At 35.2% G+C, this 23,571-nt stretch overlaps 1 protein-coding gene across 6 annotated transcripts in view; it reads left to right on the forward strand.

Moving 5' to 3' along the window:
* Window positions 1-23,571, forward strand: part of JMJD1C (jumonji domain containing 1C) — a 248,185-nt gene that overhangs the window by 157,906 nt on the left and 66,708 nt on the right. For 4 of the 6 annotated variants that reach the window (XR_003005938.1, XM_024765220.1, XM_024765214.1 and 1 more), the window contains exon 3: window positions 17,854-17,967. Coding sequence is in view for 3 of the 6 variants with exons in the window: in XM_024765220.1 (XP_024620988.1) it covers window positions 17,854-17,967 (114 nt within the window). In the remaining 3 variants the exon portion in view is untranslated. Of the gene's footprint in view, window positions 1-13,508; window positions 14,090-17,853; window positions 17,968-23,571 lie in introns of those variants that run through there. The other 2 variants (XM_024765217.1, XM_024765215.1) reach the window with 2 other exon arrangements.

Genomic DNA, 23,571 nt, shown 5'->3' on the forward strand with positions numbered 1-23,571 from the left:
AGAGAATGGACTTGAGGATATGGGGAGGGGGAAGGGTAAGCTGGGATGAAGTGAGTGAGTAGCATTGACATATAAACACTACCAGATGTAAAATAGATAGCTAGTGGGAAGCAGCTGCATAGCACAGGGAGATCAGCTCAGTGCTTTGTGTCCACCTAGAGGGGTGGGAGGGAGACTCAAGAGGGAGGAGACACGGGGATATATGTATATGTATAGCTGATTCACTTTGTTATAAAGCAGAAACTAACACACCATTGTAAAGCAAATATACTCCAGTAAAGATGTTTAAAAAAAAAATCAGTAAGTAGATTACCAAATATGTTTTTACTAAAAAAAAAAAAATAAATGAATACCCTCTGCATGTAGGAATGCTTTCTTTCTGAGATATTACTACTTCATAAGGCAGCTCATCCCATTACTGCATAGCTAAAATTGTTATAAAGCTTTTCCTAACATTGACCCAAAATCTAGCTGTACACAACTTCCGTATATTAACCTAGTTTATCTTCTAGGTGCTGTTTCTTAAATCTTTTGGGTCAGGGACTCCTTTGAAAATCTGATAGAAGCTATCAAGAACCCTTTTCCCAGGGGAAAAAAATTCTCACATTCGTAAATTTTTAACAAATAATTTCAAGGATTTTCTGGACTCCTTGAAGGCTTTTTTTAAAAAACCCAGGTTGAGATCCTCTGCTCTAGAGCAAGATATGTCAAGTTTTTCCTATATATTAAAGTATAATAAAGACTTAGGCTAAACATTCCCAGTTCCTTTAAGCAGTCCTAACATGACTTGATTTTAGACAGACCTTTGCTATCCACGTCACCTACTTTTATTTATATTTTAACGTCTATATCTTTCGAATGGGATGCCTTTAATTTTCATTTGAAATCATCTCAATCTATTGGGACTGTTATTCATATATTTGGAACTCTATAATAGCAGTTGTAGCATTCACATCACACAGTACATTCTTGCCTTATACGTAGTTTCTCTTTAGCTTCATCTTTGCATCATCCAAAATCTCTGGGACAATGCTTAACACATTGTAGATATTCCAGTGAATATTTGTAGAATGAATAAAACTTCCTCATGCTTTTTTTGCATCAAAAGCTGCCAAGCAGGTTTTACCACATACTATACGGATGCATGCCTGTGAGGGATGGGGTGGGAGAGCGTGTTGCACCATACTTAAGGAGTAGCTTTTTGTAACCTAAACTGGGGATTTAACATTACTGTTTCTAAATTTCCTTGTACAAGAGCAGTTAGTTCCTTTATTGTCTAGATAAGATGCCAAGGAAAACAAAAGAGTGGTAACTCTTACTTTCTGTACGTAATATGCACAGTGGATATATACCACATCATAGGGGCTGCACAAACGTTTGCTAACTGGATGAATAATTAATGGTCATGAACTTGTAATAGCTAAAGTATGTAATTTGAGAGCTTGATTCACTATTAGTGAATGTTTTATGCTTCATATATCTTTTTTTATATTGAAGTATAGTTGACTTACAATGCTGTGTTAATTTCTGCTACACAGCAAAGTGATTTAGCCGTACATACACATTCTTTTTTATATTCTTTTCCGTTATGGTTCATCAAAGAACACTGAATATAGTTCCCTGTGCTATACAGTAGGACCTTGTTGTGCATCCATTCCACAAGTCTGTTCTCTATTTCTGTGGGTCTGTTTTGTAGATAGGTTCATTTGTGTCATATTTTAGGTTCTACATATAAGTGATACCATTCTAAAGCTGAGCACCTTTGATTATAACTTCATGTATGCTTTGTAGATGTCAGGATAGGACACGTAACCTTAGTGTCCCCATTTCCTCCCCCATCCCCCAAATTGCTGTAATTGATCATACATGATAGGAGACTGTAATGTAATTTTGGGCCTTCACCTCCTTGGGTCACAATCTTAAGCCAACTCATTCTTGGTTCATAGTTCATGTGACCTGGGAAATTTTTTTGCTGCTTCATAGGCAATTTTAATCAGCTTGGAAATCTCTTTTGTTGATGATTAACTATGCTTTTGGCTCTTCATATCTTCTCTTGAGGAACTTCCTCTGTGTTCCTCCTACTGAGTAGAAGGTAAGGAACAGCAATGATTGGAATTCTCATCTTTTTTAAGCATCAAGAGAAACTACCTTTGTGGTTATATTGTTTACTATTTTGGCTCTGTTCCCTCCTTCCATTTAATCTAGGGATGCAACATTGCCACTTTCTGAGCCTGCTGCTTTAACTGCATGATATTTTTAGGAATCCAAGGCATCTTTAAATAGGTATCTCTCTGCATAATACAAAAGAGCTTATCTTCCACTAGCCCTAGGTTACTTGAATTTGAGAACCTGGTGTGTGAAATTGATTGCTACATGGTTCTCACATCTCCACATTGAGAGTGAGCAGCTTTCCAGTGTAAGCTGTTGATAAGCTATTTAAAGACCCTGTGCTTCCTGAGAGAGGAGGAGGTTGAGTTAGCAAAGTGACAAGGAGATTGGTTTGTCAAGAGAATATCTAAGACCTGAACTGGGGCACTCTGTCCTGAGATTTGATCACTCTAGACTAGGTGTTTTCAACCAGCATTCATGGATCCTTGAAGCAGTGGTTCTCAAAGCTGACCGAACCTCAGAGTTAAGTCAGATAGCATTTTAAAACTGAGGATTCCTAGGCTGGTTCAGTATTCTTTTATTTGATGGTCAGTGAGGTACAGCCGCAAGAGGAGACACAGGAGAGGCACATGAAAATAAAGTTTGTTATACTCAGAGGTCCTAGAGAGAGAAAGTCACTATGCCACAAGGGAGTGGGCTCAACCAAGCAGGTGAGGAGAGGGCCCAAGGACCTGTAGGCTAGTGTTCTTCTTGGGGGCGTCAGGTTGGATTACCCAAGTAAAAGTAAAAGAGCCAAGAAGATTTCATTGGTGCCTTTGAATGTTATTAGGTCATCATGGTCAGAGGAGGGCAGGAAAGGGAACTTATGGCAGAGGCCAACCTTATCAACCTGGTGTACCTGGTCACCTGGGCCAGGGTGCTTATAGCCTACTTGTGTAGATGTTGAGGCAGTGGGGAAAATATTTTTAAAATGAAGTTTTAAAAATATTTACAAAGAAAAAATATTTACAATGAAGTGCCTCATCCTGAGTTTTTGATTCAGTAGATCATCAGGGTTAAAGCTTAGAAATGTATATTCTTAGAAGATTCTCCAGATGATCTTGGAAACCCCTGAAATTGTGGTGCAAAATTTTATGTGTCATGTTTTTGGGGGGCTATAGCTTTCATCAGACTCTGGGAATACGCTGACCCCAAAGAGTTTAAGAACACTTGCTATGAGCCACTGGTTCTCAAACTTCAAGGTGCTCCAGAATTACCCAAGAACTTGTTAAAACACAGATTTCTAGGCCCTACCTCTCAGAAATTCTGGTAGGGGTGAAGCCTGAGAATTTGCATTTTAAACTAGTTACTTGATACTGTTGATGCAGCTGGACAGAGGTCTATCCTTTTGAGAACCACTGTTTTAAGGACTTGGCTAACAACACTGTGCCTTCAGCATTAAGCTCTGGAAGTAAAGTAAACCTTTCAGGATTCTTTACCAATTAATGTAGTAATAAACTTAATGAAGCTTATCAAAGCTCAATCTAGTTCACTACTGTAAGAGAATGGTAAAGAAAACTCCCTCCTTGCTGGCAAAGCAAGTGGCAGTGGAAAGTACACAGGCATTTTTAGTTGATAAATCTGTTTCATAAGCAATTGCTTCTTTTTAAAAATTTTTTTATTGAAGTATAGTTGATATTATATGTTACCACACAGATTTTAAAGGTTATACTCCATTTATAGTTATTATAAAATATTGGCTGTATTTCCTGTATTGTACAGTATATCCTTGTAGCTTATTTTATACATAACGGTTTGTATCTTTAATCCCCTCCCCCTTCCCTCTCCCCACTGGTAGGTAACCACTAGTTTGCTCTCTGTATCTGTGAGTTTGCTTCTTTTTTGTTACATTCAGTAGTTTGTTGTGTTTTAGCAGTTGCTTCCTTATGTAGCATTTCTCCCCATCAAAGTAGAAAAATTCATAGTTCCATGACCATTTAAATGATTTGATTTTTTTTTTTTTTTTAAGCTAAATCATGTAACCTTTTGAGTATGCTCATGTTATCCAAGGCCAAGTAGAATACAGCTCGAAGTTTGACCTAAATGTGTTGGGAAGAAGGAAAGATGATCCTAAGGATTCCTGAAATCAGGAAAAATTGTTCTACTTTAAAAAGCTCTTAAAAACAGGTGGTCAGTGGTCAATGCAGAGAAGTTTTCAGATCCCTAAGGAGAAAACAACTGTTTGAAAAGCTATAAAACACTGCTAAATCCACAGGAGTCCCAAAGAAGTTTATTTGTCCAGACTGCTTACAGGCTGTCTGAAACTTTGAAGGAAACTAAGATCCTGGAAGGAATCTATTATCCATGAAGAGTCTAATTGTGAAACTTTCCTCTCTCTCTACAGAGATAAACTTAAGCAAGGCTTCTGGGCATCACTAATGGACCTTAGCTTTTTCCCTCCCCACTTAGCCTTAGGACTTTTGTTGCCTCATCCCCTTAGAGGGACATGTCCTCAATGAAACAGGAACTGACCTAAATTAAGAAAACAGAGCTTTCCAGGGGAGGGATTTCTTTTAAAGGAAGTGTAGCAAAATTATATTAGTGGTTATTGACCTGAAATTAGGTTATGGGTATTCGTTTTCTTTCTCTGGGGTTTTTTGTTTTGTTTTGTTTTTGTGGGTTTTCTTCCAATGTAAACTTTCATTTGTCCTGTAATATGTTAGAAGGGAAGGAAAGTTCATTTTCAATGAATCATAATTTGTTAGTAATTCAAAGAAAACACTTTAGTGCCAAAGTCTTTATGTGAAATTCTCTCTTCCATTGTAGCCTTTTAACTTGGCATTGTAGTTAGTACTTTGTTATTTCAGGCCTGTCAAAATGTTGGCATAAGTTATAATACTTAACGAAATATGCTTGAAACTTTGATAACTTTGGTATTACCATATTTTGAATCTAAATACTACTTAGCATATGGATCATTATCACCTAAAATGTATTAATTTAAAAAATAACCAAAATAGCTACTCTCTTATACTTAATGGAAGTCGTGAATCCTCCTTGTTAGTTGAAAAATTCTGCTTCCAGATTGTTGCTGACATCATCATAGTTTTTGACAAAAAAGGAGATAATGGAGAAATAATTGTAGAGGCTTTGTTGTCTTGTGCTTCACAAGTAACAGATGTTTGCCAGACAGAAATGAACAAAACCAATAAAGAAATAGATATCCTATTCAAGTTTCCAAGAGTACAAGCAGTGAAATGATTAATAAAAATTGGAAGAAATATTTTAAAATATTTTATTTAGCTTAACTTTGAATTTCTTCTGTGATTTTGATTATTAGCATTTTAACACATGCTTTGCATTTATGGTTGAGTAGATTTAATTTTGTAATATTTTTTATTCTCACAAAATTACATTTACCTTTTTTTTTTTTTTTTTTTTTTTTTGCGGTACGCGGGCCTCTCACTGTTGTGGCCCCTCCCGTTGCGGAGCACAGGCTCTGGACGCGCAGGCTCAGCGGCCATGGCTCACTGGCCCAGCCGCTCCGCGGCATGTGGGATCTTCCTGGACCAGGGCACGAACCCGTGTCCCCTGCATCGGCAGGCGGACTCTCAACCACTGCGCCACCAGGGAAGCCCTACATTTACTTTTTCAACGTAAGAGATGAAGGATCTGTGGATTACAGAAATTCTGTGCCCCAAAAGTCTCCCATGTAGTTATTTCTGCCAAGCAGAACAAGTCTTGGTTAACTTAATTTATTCTAAAATGGGAGATGTTACTTTTTACTTTTAATTCTGCCACCTTATGTCAGTAATACATGAACATTCAGCAGTACTCTTTTTATGCTTTCTTATATGCAAAAGCAGCAGTAGCAGTGTTTATGAAAAGTTTGGTTTAATTTTGTTTATCTTTGCTTTGCTCTTAAACATTAAATTGCTTAATGAATACAGTATTAGAATCTTAGAATTGGAAAAAATCTTTGATATTTCATAAACAACCCCTTGCCAAAGCCAGAAATGGGATCTATCAGGGACAAGCTTGCCAAGTTAGTTTTCATCCAGATTCTTCTTGAGTGCTTCTTGTTATTGGAAGCTCACTACTTCATGAGTAAGTGTCCCTTGGTTTAATAGTGTTTAATTATTAAAAATTTGTACATTCTTTGTGCTGAGCTAGAATTGGCCTTCATGGAAATTTTACTTACAAGCTTCTTCCTTTGCAAATTACCCAACCCTTTAAATAATTGTACATAGTTAATTATTGTTTGCTCTCCTCTTCTCCATTCCTTCAAATGATCCTAATAATTCATGATTTTTAAGTGTCGACACATCACAGTTTGTAATTGTTCCTCTTCTATTATGATGTCCCAAGTTGATCAAGATATTCAGAGATGGTATGACCAGTGCAAAATCTAAGGGGACCAGTACCTCCCTTGGTCTGGGTACTTTGTGTCAAAATTTGATTTGTCACCGCTCTGTCCTCTCTTTTTAAAAAATACATGACTTTGGGCTTCCCTGGTGGCGCAGTGGTTGAGGGTCCGCCTGCCGATGCAGGAGACACGGGTTCGTTCCCCGGTCCGGGAAGATCCCACATGCCGCGGAGCAGCTAGGCCCGTGAGCCACGGCCACTGAGCCTGCGCGTACAGAGCCTGTTCTCCGCAATGGGAGAGGCCACAACAGTGAGAGGCCCGCGTACCGCAAAAACAAACAAACAAACATGACTTCTGTTGGCTTAGTGTCTTGAAATCCTCCAGGATTCTTTCATACGAATTTCTAGGAAGCTAGATCTCCCTTACATTCTACCTATGTAGTTGATTTTTTCAACCTAAAAATAGAACCTAACCTTTTGATTATTAACTTTGGGAGTAATCTAGTTCTTAATTGCATTTTTTGTGAGATATATTTTGGAATCATTCTGTCATTTATTAATTTGCAAATAAAGACAGCCTTCAGGTGATAGTGTGTAAGACCAAAGATGAAGAGATGCTATGTTATAGGTTAAAAGCAGTACTATTATTCAGTACTGTTTAACTAGGTACAAATGTACCAAGAACTGTCATCTAGCCCATATTTCATTGACTTACGTATTGCAAATTTTCTTGGTGAAAGTAACCTTTGTTTTTATTAAAAGACAAATTATTCTCAATGAGTATATTTGTCTCTTAGTAACTGTCACTGTGTGGGGTTTTTTGTTTGTTTGTTTTTTCATGATTCTAATTATCCATCTTAGAGTTTTTCTGGAGTTCATTTACTAGCATGTAGTTTTTTTCTAAATTGCCCCTTTCCTCCTTTACAAATATTAATAGATACCTCTCTCTAATATCTTGATAATGTCATGTTTTTTTTCAAAGATGGCCAGTAATGGCTCTGAGTTTATATCTATCAATTTAATATTCTAACATGTAATTTATTTGAACCCTCTAAACTTGGAATTTTGGTTGTTTAACAAAAGCATGAAGATTTTCCTATTATTTTTATAATAGTAGAGAAGTGAAGAAGGCCTAAATATCCAACACTGAGAAAAGGCATAGTAAACTTAATGTTCATTTGCTTGATTAAGTATTTATTAGATAGCTATTTTAAATGATGGCAATGTAATAACATGAAAAGAGTACTAAGTGGGGAATTCCCTGGCGGTCCAGTGGTTAGGACTCTCTGCTTTCACTGCAGGGACCTGGGTTCAGTCCCTGGTTGGGGAACTAAGATCCTGCAAGCTACGTGGCACAGCCGCCCCCCCACCCCCAAAAGAAATACTAAGTGAAATGAGCAACTTATAAATTATATGTGCCTTAAAACTTGGTAACAAATATACATACTTGTGGAAAAAGCAATTACATGCTTAACTGGCTGAGTTCATGGTTAGAACCATGGGATCCTTTTTTTCACCCTTTTGTTTTCCAGATTATTCTCTAATGTAATTATGTTATTTATAAGGAAAACTAGTTGTTTCTTGAAACAAAGCAAAAAGGATCCTATATCTGTTTTTTATGGTTTAGTTTATTTTTAATACCTAGTTTACACTTTCTACATTAAAAAATATTTTTTCTTGATAGAAATAATAGTGACAAAATAGGAATTAAATTAAACTCGCTTTTTCTTTTAACTCTTAGTGTTTTATTGTCTTCTCAAATGGTGTTTTTCAGAATATAGCTTTAGAAACTCTTATGTTGAATGGTTTACCTAATCCTGGTTGTTTCTTCTTTCTGATAGGTGACAAGTGTCAGTAAAGCATATTAAAAATAGACAAGTTTATTATGTTCTACCTCTTTTCCTTGGTAGTATATAATCTTGCATTTTCTTCTAGACTAGTTTCAGTTTCCTCCATTTTAAGTTCAAAGTTTAAAGTTTTATTCAGCAGATAGCAAAACACTTTGCTCTCTGCTGCGTCATGGCAACAAGCATGAAAACAATATGGTGGTTTCACACCATCTTACAATGTAAAAATCATTCATTCAGCTATGAATTAGGAAATCCAGTTTCTAGTCCTGGAGCTTCTACAAAGAAGTATTTTGATGAAAAAAATCACTTAATCTCTCTGAATGTCCATTTCTTCCTCTGTAAAAATGAGATTAATCTCTAAAGTTCCATTTCTATTTTAACAGCTATCTTTCTTGTATTAAATTTTCGGATTCTCATTTTACCGCCTCGAGTTTGAAAATCCACCTTTATTTTACACTAAATTCCTGTACTTACCTGATGGTATTTTGGGACTTTTTAAAGTATCCATTGATTATTATTTATGTATGTTCTAGTTTCCCATTGTTGTATTAATTAGAGCATTGAAATTTGATGTATCTTTTAGGGCTAGTTTCCTATTATTGATTTGTATTTTTCTTTTCTTTATATTTGCTTTTCCATAAATTTGATTTGTCTACTTCCAAAAAATCTTATTGGTATTTTTATCAAAGTCATATTAAAGTTATGGAATAATTTATTTAAAAATTACATATTAGGGCTTCCCTGGTGGCGCAGTGGTTGAGAGACCGCCTGCTGATGCAGGGGACACGGGTTCGTGCCCCGGTCCAGGAAGATCCCACATGCCGCAGAGCGGCTGGGCCCGTGAGCCATGGCCGCTGAGCCTGCGCGTCCGGAGCCTGTGCTCCGCAACGGGAGAGGCCACAACAGTGAGAGGCCTGTGTACCGCAAAAAAAAGAAAAAAAAAACCCAAAACCCCAAAAAAAAAATTACATATTATTGACAGACGTTTAAAGGAAAAATATCAAGTATTCAGAACATTATAATATGAGCAAGGGAACCAAAGTAAATCATCAAGCATGATTACTGTATTAATGAATTTTGAGGTAACTAATTTTTGAAGTTGTGATAATATTTCTAGTGGTTTTGAAAGAAGTGTGAATAACTTAGGAAAGAAGGTTAAATATTTAATTCTCGACATATTTGGCTTTATGTGGTGACAGGGTACAAGTATGGCTGTGTCCTAGTAACAGTATAAAATACAGGTTAGAAGGTGAAAATTTAGGTCTAAAAATATAGTTTGGAATTATTTGTGGAAAGAAAAATTGGTTATCTCAATGGCACAAACCTGTGAAGTTGTAGAGAAAGAAAAGTACTGTCAGCCCTCCCTATTTGCGGGTTCTGCATCTGAGGATGCAATCAACCGTGGAAAATTTCAGAAGAAAAAATTCCAGAAAATTCTCAAAAACAAAACTTGAATTTGCCTTGCACCTGGCAACTATCTACATAGTATTTATATTAAGATTATAAGTAATCTAGAGATGATTTAAAGTTTATGGGAAGATGTGGGTAGGTTATATGCAAATACTATGCTATTTTATATAAGAGACTTGAGCCTTCAAGGATTTTGATGTCCTCCTGGGCTCTGGAACCAATCCCTCACAGATACAGCGGGATGACTTTAAGTGAAACCTCATAATATTGGGAGGAAGAAAGACTGATCAGGGAGATTCTGAAAGAGAAGTCCTAGATATGACAAACCGATAAAACTACTCGAGTTAAGAGTATGTGCTTTATTAGTACTCAGAAAGACTAGAAGGAAAAAATAAAAGGAAGGACACTGAATTCAGCCATAATGCTTATTCAGTCACAGAGACTATTTGTGTAGTGTTTTTGTGTTATCAACAATGATTTTTCTTAGTCAACTGTATGTCCTAGAACCTATGATGTGATATTTACCAAGTTAAAAAATGAACACATTCTGTTGTTGCACAACTTTCCTCTTATGACTGGGGCAGTTATCAAGGATATAGGTAAGAAAGGAGGGAAAAGTGCATTAATTGAAGACATCCCATGCATATTGGTTGAATGAATGTCCTGCATGCTTAAGGGAGAGAAGAGAGTTTAAAAGTCAAGATTATGTCTGTATCATCTGGAGATCCTCTTGGAACTTCATGGTCTATTGAAGGTACGAAACTGCTTCACAACCTTTGCAGTGCCTGGAAGATCTACATGGATTTATTAATGTGAAGAAGTTAATCATTTGGGCACTACCATGATGCGAGAGTTACACGTTTCATTATATATTTTCATAGATTTATAGGGCAATAGGGCATAATGAAAAGTATTTTCCTGAATCTAGTCAGCCTTCAAATAAGGCCATATCAAATCCAAATCCTCTTTTAACTACTATTGTTTCTCTTGTTTTCCTGTCCTTATGTCTAAAAGAGAAATACTTAAAATGCTAATAAGCCACTGAAACTTAGAGGTTTTTGGTTTTTTGTAAAGTCTGTATACTTGGAGAAATCCACTTGTTTGTTTAGGCTTCCATATCTATAAAGATGAGGGATTTATTTCTTTGATAGCCCAAGATAAATGGGATTAAAATGCTAGTTTAACTCTTAATTACATGTAAAAAGGTTCTATAGTTATTGGAAGGAACAGATTTTCTTCAGATAGCCATACAGTGTTGCCTTCCTTTTAAGCCTCTGTTTACTTTCTCACCTCTGTTGACTTATTCAGCTTGTAACCTAGAAACCAGCTAAAAAGGAAGGAAGTCAGAGATGTGTATTTCTGGGCAGTAACTGGAGTAGTTTCCTCTTCCTCTAGCCTGGTTAGGCTGCCAGAAAAGACCTTTTACCCAACCAAAAAAAAGAAAGAAAAAATTTTAACAGTAGCTCTTCAACTTCCTTCCTTAATTTATTAAGGACGGTATAAGCCATAAGAAGAACCAGTTTAAAGGACTGAAATGCTCCTCGCCTCAAATTGGTGCTTTTCGCTGTCTGTAAGGAGATATTTAATACCATCCCTTATGAGTTGTAAGAACAAGAGAGAATTAAGGAGACTTGATGTAAAAGCTGAGCAACTTAATGCTTGCTACCAAGTGGTTTCTCTGTATTGTTACTTCACTATTTTTATTTGTGTTAGAAATTTGCCAGCGTACCAGACCAAACTCACACTCATATATTTATAAAAATATTTATTAAGGCCAATTTAAATATTAAAAAGATATTTATGGTTTTCACCTAGTTGCACTTGTACCCTTTATTTGCATTAAGAATCAACTATGTAGTATTTATATCAATGGAGAAGCATCTAAGTTTAATGCAGCTCTGATGTAGTATGAAATAAAGGTGAATGGTTTTTCAGTATTGACATTATTTTGATTTTATAAAAATTATTGAATTATGTATCATTAGCAATATATAAATATTGTGGCATTTGGATTGTTAGCTAAGTGTAGGTCTTAATGCTGTTTGATTCTGTAGGGGACTAATAGTACTTGAGGAACAAAGACATGTTTTTTTTTTTTGTTTTTTTTTTTTAAAGACATGTTTTTAAGTTATTAACAACACATATAGTCAAACTTGAATTTATGTGAGATTGTAAAATGAATCTTGTGAAATATTTAACTCATTCTCTAATGTACAGTAAATTGTAGAAAAGTAGTATGATGTGTATTTAAAATTTGATAGTCTATAATGTAATAATCTGAATCAAACATTTGAGGTTGTTTGTGGCTCAGAATAAGGCTGCCATATTACTCGTTGTTTTTCTGGAAACTCACATTGAATTCTTTTAATTCCATATATGTTTTATGTTCATGTCTTAAGTAATTAATTATGAATGAATTATTGGGATGCTGTATTTTATATTTTGGCTGCGTTGGGTCTTCATTGCTGTGTGCTGGCTTTCTCTGGTTGTGGCGCACGGGGTTAGTTGCTCCACGGCATGTGGGATCTTCCCAGACCAGGGCTCGAACCCGTGTCCCCTGCATTGGCAGGTGGATTCTTAACCACTGTACCACCAGGGAAGTCCCTTTACTAACATTCATTGAATAATCATTACTCCTCTCTTTCATCCTTAAAACAGGATTGATTGAGATTTTAAGTGCAATCCATAATAGACTAAATTTAAAATATCTGCTTTTCAGTAGTTAACCTGATGTTTTCTTTGAAATGAAATTGATACATCTGGAATAGATTTAAAGGGACAGGGCATTGGCTGGTGGCTGGAAGTTTTTCTTTTAACATAATTTGATAAAATGGTTGTGTGTGCGGTATTTTAAAAAATCAGTGTAAATTTTTAAATTTATTGAAATTGAGATACCTAACATTGGAACAAATTTATAATAAAAGACCATTCACAAACATCATTAAAAAATAGGTGAATGAAGATGGTGTTTCAGAGACACTAGTCTGCCACCTTCTTGGTCTGCCGGCTTTCCGAATAAAGTCGTATTCATTGTCTCAAAAAAAAAAAAAGGTGAATGTTTTCTTGCACTTGCAGATATCTGACATTCTTTGTATTCAGTGTGTTTATTATACATACAGCACACATCTCAATTCAGACTAATCACATGTTAGGTGCTCAGTAGCCATGTGTGGCCATTATAGGTTTTTATAACTGTAAACTATTTAAATTATTTTTATAAACAATGAAAATGTTTCAGGAATATTTTTTAATCTGCCAAAATAAACATTACCGGTTCGTTTTTCCTTTGAGTAAAGTGTCAGTGAGATTGTTGGTTATGTCATTTGATTTAACTTAGATTATTACTCCAGAAATGTTAAACTGTTTTTTTCCCTGCATTTTTAGAAATATCAGTATATTTCTAAGGAGAAATGATTAAACAAAAAATAAACTATTTACTTGAAAACACACTTGAAAGTATTTTTGATGGTTTAAAGTTATGCTTTATTTTTTCCAGCTTGAGAGATATTTACACATTACTTGTTTTCTGCACTTTCTCCCCTTGGTAAATCTGGAAAGCAGAAACTTTGTATTTGCATTTGCTTTATGAAGGAGACAGTAAACTTGAGCTCTCAGTCTCGCCACTAGTCTGTCTTTGTCTGTTGTTAAAATTATGAGCCAGTCTCTATGGCGCAGCCAAATGAGTAATCACCAGTAATGTGACTCGTGCTGGAAGTGACTCCATCAGCACCTGTGACGGAGGATTAGTTACAGTTTACAGAGCACCGCCTCTTCCCTTCTCTCAGTGCGCCCTAAGCCAAGTAGTCGTTCTCATTTGGGTGTCTGCACTGTTGGAAGCTACTGCAGTGTGTTTCCACGCAGAGTACAGTGGGAAAAGGCTTTCTCTAGCTGATGGATGGCTGTTCTCTCTATTTGGAGTATCTTACTGGTTATGTAAGCGACCTCGGGAGAAATTATCCTGACCCAGATCGGAGGATGCAGTAGTGCTTCAGCTGCAGGATTTCTTAGTCGTTAACACCACAGTGCTGATGACAAAGAGCGAGTTGTAATCCTCATCACTGCCAGGACCGAGCCACAGCAGACAGAAAATCGTCATTTGCTCGTCGGAGACTTGTTAGGTTACAGCCTCTGCTTCGTTCTGTGGTCTTGGCTTTTCTTACTATACAATGACGACGCTGCAAGTAAGCTTAGAAATGCTTGGTTTGAGAGACATTTGCCTGTGATTTTTTTAAGACTTAAGAAGTATTTAGGTTAGATTAAAAAAAATACTGCCCAAGAACAAAATGGAAATGTCAGCAATACTTCTTGACCTTTAAAGCCTTGTCGTGGATATATGAGATTTAAAGATACTTTAAAATTCTCAAGAACAAAGTACGGTTTGTATTTTTCTGCTTCCTTTTTCTTTTGTCTTAATTTACATTTGGTTTTGCTTCTCAGCCTTAGGAATTAAGGTCACTGTCTTTTATAGATCCAGCCTTAGTGTTCTTAGTTTTAAGAATTTTTAACGATTTCATTTGTTTAGGAAGAGATTTATTGTGTGTGTAGTAATTTCATAACACTGTAAAGATAAAAAAAAAAAGACCTCAGTTGTTTAAAGTATTATAGCAGAAATGTTTTAGATCAGGGTTTTAGAATATAATGTGTTAAGGGAAGTAGGGGTGTTTGTTTTGTGAGGGTTTTCTTCTGTGGTGTATTCTTTTCCCCACCCCCAACTTGTTTTCTAACAGTATCGTGTTTTTCAATAGACCTGCTTGGGTGGGAATTTGGACTTTGTTCTTTCGAGTCACTCCAGTCTTTTTTTTTTTTTTTAAGACTAAACCTTGACTTCTGAAATGTATCCTAGATTGTTTTCTGCTTTAGTATTCCTTTAGAGAGATTTATATCAGACTTCTGTAGTTAATGAGCCTGCTTTTTTTCACTTGGAAAAGGAATTGTTAAATGTTAACTGGAGATTGTTAGAAACTCAGACTGTAGACATAAACTCCATGAATTTCCAATTAAATGTTAAATGATGAGCTTTAACATGGTTTGTTTGAGCAGCTGAGTTATGTTTGAGAACTGCAGCTGATTTATTTTAAAAATGTCTTTTCGAGGAGGGCTCATCTGTTCGCCTCTTCCTCATGTGAATGGAATGTGGTGCAGCATGGAGCCCCAAACAGGATACAGTTGTTCTAAGCATTCTTCCTATAGCGTGGTAGGCCCTACTAGAAATGCAGGCTCTCAACTAAGTATTTATTTTGGCTTTATACTATTTTTAAAGTACAGTTAAGAAAGACAAAGGACCTTAAAAGAACTCCCAATCCATTAATAAAATTGAAAAAGTGTTTTGTTTAATTGGTAGTTTTAATTTGGATTTTCAAAGGCTTTTTTCAGCATTAGAATAATAGTCTTTTTATGATTAGGGCCATATTCTACTGTGACTTTCATCAGATGGTAGCTCCTTGCTTCCCCTTAGGCTGTGGAAGTTCCTCATAGAATGGTATATCTTTAGAGTCTTGAATTACTTAGCTATGCATGAGTTCTAGTTTCTTTACATTCCAGTGCACCTAGACCCATGAAATACTTACTACATAAAAATCTGTAGTATCCATTCGCTTTTATTTAAATATTTTTTATTTTTAAGCTATTGATGTCTTTGAAATGGTTATGTTTGACTTGAATACAAAAGTTAATAATGGTTACATCATTGACTTGCCACTTTAGGGAATCAGGATGTATTTTTAACTCTTAGTCTTGTATGTTGTTTGTCTTTAATTTTTCCATAAAGTACGAACAGTTGCATATTTTTAGGGTTGCTTGTTTAATACATATTAAAACATTTCTTTAACAAGTACTATAAAAGTATTTATCGGCACTTGGAACATATTTTTAGTTTGAAAGTAATTGCACATTTTAAAATTTGCAGGTCGTGGCCCTGTTTGCTAATATTTAAGAAGCATGGTATACTTTTGAGTTCCATTTGTACATGGTTATTATAAGTCTTCATGTATCAGAAATAGACCATTATAAACCAGTCTTTTAACATTTCTGATAGCTAAATTCTACCAGTGGCTTTCAGTTTAGATACCCTAAAATGAGAAATTCTTTATTTTAGCCTAGAAACTAAACCTTTGTTTTTTCTAACTCAGTAATTTAAATTATGATAAATTGGCCTGTTGAAATTTACCCTTAGAACTCTGACCTACCTTAAAAAGCTGAGTTCTGAGCGGTTCTCTTCACAAGAATGTTTTTCATATTATAAAATGACTAGTTCTCATAGGAAATGCAAACCACCTGTATTATTTGCGTAAGAAAGAGGCACTCAAGACTGGAGAAGTTTACTTTTTTTCCAGAGCCTACTTAATTGAATTGTATCTTTAGCCACTTAGATAATACCTTTTGTAGACCTTTTTGTTAACCTTCCCAAGTTGATCCGACTTGGTACTGTTTAAAAAGAAATAGAACATTTGATAAAGTTCAAGGATTAAAAGTTCTCCTGAGAAGGTGCCAGTGTTTTCTAGTTTACTAAAAACTAAACAAAGATATAATATGAAAATGTTACATATTACACTAAGGAATCTAGTTATGGTAAATGGAAAATGTTAGATGGCAACAGTAGCAGGAGATAGCTAAATAATGGGGGAATGTCTGTTTTGAAAATGTAATTTCTCACCCCAGTAAAAATACTTTTGACACATATGTAGTACTTAAAAGGTTAGCCCTAGGACATGGGAGGGAGGATATTACTGTGACTAGGTTTTCTAATCATAAATACTGAAAATAGGTGGAGGTGTAAGAGAATTTTTTTCATGTTAATTTGTGAAAGAAGATATCATTTATTAGTTCATGGTGTGGATAGTGTAGAAATAAGGCATGTTTAAAATATTTATTCCTCTGTGTTCTTAGCTTTTTCAAAACACAGACTCCTCAATGAATAGAATTGAAAGTTTTAAAAAGAATTTCTTAAATAGAGAAATTAACTGCTTAAGAGCCATTCTGAATTAAAAATCTTGAAGAGTTTTCCCCCAGAGTGTTTATTAGTTATGATTAGTAAGATGTTAGATTTATTTCAGACATAAATAAGAGAAGGGGGAAATACAGTGGCTTTGGATCTCCTGGGGATTTTTACTGTCTGTGCCGAAAGCTTTGGTTTGCATCCAAATGGTCGCAGAAGTTGCCTGTAGCAAGAAAGATTTCCCCATGTGATATAGGTAGTTTAGCAACTTAGTTCCTTGTTTATTTCATTTTCCAAACTTAGATTCTTTTATAGTAAAGCCACTATATGTTTTTAAGATGGTGGCATATTAAGTTTTAAAGCAGTATCATGGATATAATGTATTTGGCTTTTATTCAGACTGCGTCTATTCGAAAGTGATTGTGATAGTCATAAGAAAAATGCATATATAGTACCTTTATTTCCTTCCTTCCTCTTCCTCTCCTGCCTCGCTCACTCCCACCCCCACCCCAAGATATGAGTAAATTTCTTTATGTAAAAGTTGAGTCTCCTTTAAAACAATCAAATGACCATGGATTTGCGCCCCCCCCCCTTCCCCATACTTCTTACCTCCTTCTTTTCCTACACCCTTCCCCCATGCTGCTCTTACTGAAGCAGCTGGATTTTTATTTGTGCTTGGGGCAGGGGCGGGGATGAGTAGTACACGGGGTGGAGTTAAAAGACCAGATGCATCCTGATCATTTAAAATCCTTCTTGATGTGAATGAACTAGGGAAAAAATTACACATGTAAATCGTAACTACTCTGTTTTATAAAGAATAATACTTAACAATATTTTAAAGAGTTGGGGTAATATGCTCTCCTACCCAGTTTACTTTTTCAGAAGCAATTTCTCTTTTTTTATATTAGAAATTTTTATACACATGTATATTTGATTATATCCCTCTTTTAAAATAAACTGGGACTTATACTGGAATTTTTTCATATCATTTCTTAAAATCTTCATTTCTTTTAAATAAATAGAAAGCACTCTATTATATGGATAAAAGCATCACTTTAGATTATAATATGAAAACTGATATCAACTGGTATCCTAAAACCATTATGATAATGACTTTAATAGATTGTATTTATATATACCCCTTCAAATTTTGAGGATAAAATTCAGAAAATAACCATTAGAATTTTTATTTTTTTCTCTTACCAGACTTTCAAACCCCTGGTTGAAAAAAGTATACCCAGTTCAATCACTGCAGTAGAATTCCTTGTAGATAAACAACTGGATTTTTTAACTGAAGATAGTGCCTTTCAGCCCTACGAGGTAAGAAATTTTACGTTGCTTTAAAAAATTAACTATTCACTAAACTTCGCTGATATTCAGATATTCTTTAGAATATTCAATTCTAGCTAACATCAAGGTGTATAATAAACCCAGTGCATCTGATAAATTTTGATTATAGGATAAGTGATTCATTTATCCAGTCAAGAAATATATACCGAGAACTTACTGTGAGCCAGCCAGCATCCTGTCGCATGCACAAGTGAGCAAAATAAAAGTCCCTGCCATTCTAAAAAATGTTCATTGTTAGAAAATAACTGGTTAGATATTAGTATAAATTATCTTTGTCTCCAGCTCTAAAGGTTAAGAATTGAGTCATTAATGTAATTAAATGAGATTAGTGTTTACTATATACATTCATATCAGTTTAGCATAATAGTAGTTCATTTTCTTTTTAAGTGGGAATTTTCCTTTAGGTTGTCATTAATTGAATTGTTCAGTTTCTAAATTTTAATTCTCAGTTGTTGCAATTTAAATACAAATACACTTAATTGGAAAAAACGTTCTCTGGTAGGTTTTTAGATTTAAATCATGTAAAGAAACTCATATCAAAAGTAGTAAGCTAAATGTTTTTTAAAATCTCTAGTTAAGTTCTATCAGTTAATTTTTTAAGATTGAAGTAAAAATGCACAGAAGTTTGTTTTCTTTGTATATTTGGATTTTAGGTTGAATTAAATCAGTATATTTTATAGGTTTTTTTTTTACTTAAATGTTTAAGATAATATAATACGTGCCTTGAAAGAAAGTATGAGTGAACTAGTTTGACTTTCTTTTTTTTAATAGAGCTGAAAGTCCATACTCCTATTTCATTTCAGAATAGTTACTGTTTTTCAAAAGTAAAATATAGAGGCATTGTTTCCATGGAAAGAACAAGAGCTTGAGTTAATGAGCAGTGGTTTGCTGTGTGTGAAGTTATAATACTTAGGGAATTAGTAGTGATGTGCCGCTTTTATTAGATCTACCAAAAGTAGATGATAGTTCTCGATTAAATGTTATTTCTTATTTTGAAGTCTACATGGGTATGTTTTTGTCTTTCACATTATTTTTCATAGTTCATTAAATGGCCTCATTTTTGTACTGTTACCTTTTGCTCTTTGTTTGCAGTATTTACAGCTAAAAATTCATAGCAATTCCAGTTTAATATTGGAGGTGTTAGAGCTTTTCCCTCGGGTTTTATTTTGTTTTGGTTTTGGTTGTAAATGCCATTTAGCTTGCTATAGCCTTATTTGTCTCATTTCTAACAGTCTTTTAGTGGGAATTAGACTAGGTGAGTATAGGTAAAAATCAAAGGAACCTTCTACCTCAGTATTTTAATTCTGTGGCTGCTGATTAGCACTGTAGTAGAAGCTTGGATTTGATTTAGAGAACTGAAATCATTATGTAGAAAATTACTTTTAAAAATAAACTCTTGCCCCGTGGCCTAAAACTCTACAACATGTTTATTAAAATTATAGTGATTAAAAGAATTAGAAATAAAGGCTTAAGAGCTAAAGTCTTATTTGACTTGGTGATGTGTATGATTGTCTTTGTTAGCTATTTATATTTTCCCTGCTAGTATAGGTAAGTTGACCTCTGGCCTAGAAGGATAGGATCTTCCAAAGGTGATGTGATTCACTTGACATTTTAACCATTTGTGCTTCACAAATAATGTGAATTCTCAGTTGTAAGAGATCAGAAGGAATTACACTAACAGCACTTGGTTTAGGATCCAGCATACCTTAATTTTAGTGTTTCTTAAGAGTTTTAGAAGTAATAAATGGTATACAATAAAGCTTTTTTGTATGCATTTTAATTTTTATATTTAATGTTTTTTAACCAGGTTAAAAATATAAAAAGTTTCTCCAGTATGTAAATTATTGACAGCTACTGTAATTTTTTGAATGAAAATTTACTTCAGAGACTGAAGATGGCTTAGTCTAGGTTTTCAAAGTTATTTATTTAAATGAATTTATAAAATATAGACATACTCTACATAAAGAAAATACTTTTAGAGTTCATGTAATTAGAGTGGCTTTATCCCACAATGCTTTTCTCTACCCAGTTGTCCAAACAGTACATTAAATTCCTTGGCATGTTAAACATGGCAGCTGTTCCTGGCATAGATTTTGTAAATAGTGCCTTGATAAATCTTAACCTTAGGGTAACCATATGTAAGTCGAAGGGCGTTTGGGGAAAATTGAACAAGTTTTTAAAATGGTCTCCCTGTTTTTTTCTCATTTCTTTAAATTTCATGAGGCAGTTTCTTCTGAACCTGGGTGTTAATTGTCCTTTGTAGACTTCTTATGTGGGATGGGGAAGAAAGTCTTCTTTGGAAATGGCCTTTCTGTATACAGTACACCTAAGTTTTGTTTGAAAAATTCCCACAAGTGATGCTTCATTGTGAATCTGTTTAAATAGTTCTATACTGGGAATTCCCATTCACCATCTTTCTCCTTGAGTGCTCAGCATTTTATTCTGTAGTAGTACGCTCCCTTTAGTTACCTTTATAGTGGTGCAGCCCTATTTTTTTTTTGTTTTTGTTTTGGTATGCGGGCCTCTCACTGTTGTGGCCCTCTCCCGTTGTGGAGCACAGGCTCCGGACGCGCAGGCTCAGCGGCCATGGCTCACGGGCCCAGCCGCTCCGCGGCATGTGGGATCTTCGCGGACCGGGGCACGAACCCGTGTCCCCTGCATCGGCAGGCGGACTCTGAACCACTGCGCCACCAGGGAAGACTCCTATTTTTTAATATGTCACAATAACATATATTGTAAGGTAATGGTTAGGAAACAGATGACTCAGAATTAATACAGATCCTTTCACTTTTAGGTCACTGGTTTGCACTTATCTCTCTGAATGACTTCAGTGTATTGAGTATCAGATGGCATGTATTAAGTTAATTGATTTGTTCTTTTTAAAAAATATTTATTTATCTATCTATCTACACTGGGTCTTAGTTGCGGCTCACGGGATCTTTTAGTTGTGGCATGCGGGATCTAGTTCCCTGACCAGGGATCGAACCCAGACCACCTGCATTGGGAGCATGGAGTCTTAATCTCTGGACCACCAAAGGAAGTCGTGGTTTGGTCGTTTTTTTAAGTTACATGCGGTTGGTGGATCCGGGTGCAACCATCATAGATTATAGTTTTCAGTATTTTGGAAGGCAAGTTGAATGAGGAGAGAAATCAAATCAACATTTTATAGACAATATAATGAATGCATATTAATACATTGCTGATGCAGCCTACCATGGTATTGTTAATTCTGTTTTTTCCTTCCTTTTGCACACAAATGAGTTTCTACTTCCTCCTTTCAGATTTCCTGATCATGCCTGGCTGCAATTAACTTTCTTTGAAGTAAAGGGGGAAGGGAAAAAGAGAGGAAGTAGGAGGGAGCTCTTCAGATTCTGTGTCTCTCAGCTGGCTGGGAAGGAGGAGGAAAAAACAAATTATTTGTTCTTAAAGATGCTTTTTATAGTTTTCGGTTTGTTTTTTTAATTACTATGATTTCTGTGGTATGGTTGCTTTACTTTGGAGGATGAGTACAGAAGTTTTAAAAAACTTTCCACTAAAATTTGAAGTTTTGATCAAGTTCATGTAAAAAAGTTTGATAATGAAATATGAACATTGAACTTTTAGCATGATTTTGAAATCATCTTGTCCTGGATTTTGGCTTCTGGCCATGCACACACCTGCAGTTCTCAGGTTGGTTGCCTCATAGAAGATGTAGAAGAGATTATTTCTTACCTGAAAATCGTACATGACTCATATCAATTAATCTGGGTTGGTCTGGCTTGTTAGTCCACTGTTTTCTAGGGATCACAATCCTTTTTGCTTTTAAATGTAATAAAGGAATAATACAAAGGGCACTAGTTGAAAACCATTAAAGGTTTGAAGCAGAATGTGCTGGCTTAAAATTATACCCAATGTCTATCTTATTGTATATTAAAATTCACTGTATTGGGTTGGCCAAAAAGTTTGGGTTTTTCTGTTTTCTTACGGAAAACCCAAACAAACTTCTTGGCCAACGCAATAGTAAAGAGGTATTTTCCCTACAATAAGGTAGAATCATCCTAGGCCTGAAGGAATGAACCTATTTGAAGTTCTTGGTCATTATAATGTGCTAAAAGTTCAGAGATAAGACTACTAATACTTCAGTTTCTATCATTGCAAAATACAGACATTGAACTACTTTACTAAGTCCTTGATATAGTACTATTGTGCTGTGAATTGCTGGTTGAAGGGAATGCGTGGAGCAAACCTGAGTATTTTCTTAGTTCCTAGACTAAAGATTGATTAAGGACTTGAACAGAGAAGAGTCTTATATTATTTAATGCAAGTGTCTGAACTGTGTTGGGTCTGTTTATCATTGCTATATGCTCCTTCAGTGAGAAAGTTGTTTTTTCAGTTGGAGTCTATTTTGAACCACATTCCATCATTGATTACATAAATTTATTGTCTGCAGTTTGAGAATATTCCTAAGTTAGTTGTTGCTCAACACATCTGGTTTACTAAAAATAGTTTAAGGAGTGGAGTGTAGCAGAGACATATATGTTTTTCCTTCTAAATTTTTGTTATTTGGAATTGCTTCACTACCAGGATGAGATGAGTTTGAGTGAGGTGAAATTTAGCCTTCAGTCAGCCTAGATGAACAATCAACTAGTTGTTTGGTTGTTACCTGCTCAATGTTATATTTTGTTGAGTGAAGTATTTGACATAAGTGAGCCACTGAAAAGTTTGAAAATCTTGTTGGTAATAATTTGGCTTATAAGCAGATTTATTCCCCAGAGAACTATGTCGATATTGCTAATAGTTTAGAGAGGAAGTAAACAGAACTTCATTGTTAGTATTGCTGTGGTGGGTAGAGAAAAGACAACTTTTTTGCCCTTTTCTTTACTCTCGTTTCAATTTGTAGTATAGATATATCACTTTAGAGCATTTTTAAACTAACATTCCTGTAGAGGAAATGAGAATTTGACCTGGTACAGGATTTATGTAGTTAGGTAAATGTTTCTGTCCCAGAATTACTCTCAGATTTGTTCTTTCTGGTGTCAAATTACTGCTCCCTCATTAATTTTACTAAAAGAAAAAAATAAATTGACTTTCAGAAACTGCCTAGAAAACTGTTGTTTTATTTTTATGATAGAAATTGGTGGGTTTTTGTTTGTTGTTTTGTAATGATAACTGAACTTGGTATTGAGAGATAGGTATTTATAAGAAATAACGGAAGTACACCTTCTATTAGGATATGGGAGTGGAGTGTGCTCACACCCCACCCTCGAGAATGAGAGCATCTGCTCCTGAGTTGAGGTGGGGAGAGACGGGCTCAGAACAGAAGTTCCACTTACTGTTAACTCCCTTGATTTTTTTTTTTTCCCCAGAAAGGAGTGTTTAAATGGCAGTTTTATGCTCAGACTCTACTTCCCTTTGATTTACCCTTGAAAATTTTAAATGTCTGGTGTTAGAAACACCCCAACTGACTTCATTCATTTAGCAGTTATTTAAATTACGTGGTTTCCCTATTCATAGCATCCTGCTTAGGTGCTTGATGGTTTTCAAAAGTTGATAAAGGGACTTCCTTGGTGGTCCAGTGGTTAAGACTCTGTGCTT

Source organism: Neophocaena asiaeorientalis, unplaced genomic scaffold (genome assembly GCF_003031525.2).
Source record: "Neophocaena asiaeorientalis asiaeorientalis breed wild unplaced genomic scaffold, Neophocaena_asiaeorientalis_V1.1 scaffold183, whole genome shotgun sequence".
Taxonomy (NCBI): domain Eukaryota; kingdom Metazoa; phylum Chordata; class Mammalia; order Artiodactyla; family Phocoenidae; genus Neophocaena; species Neophocaena asiaeorientalis.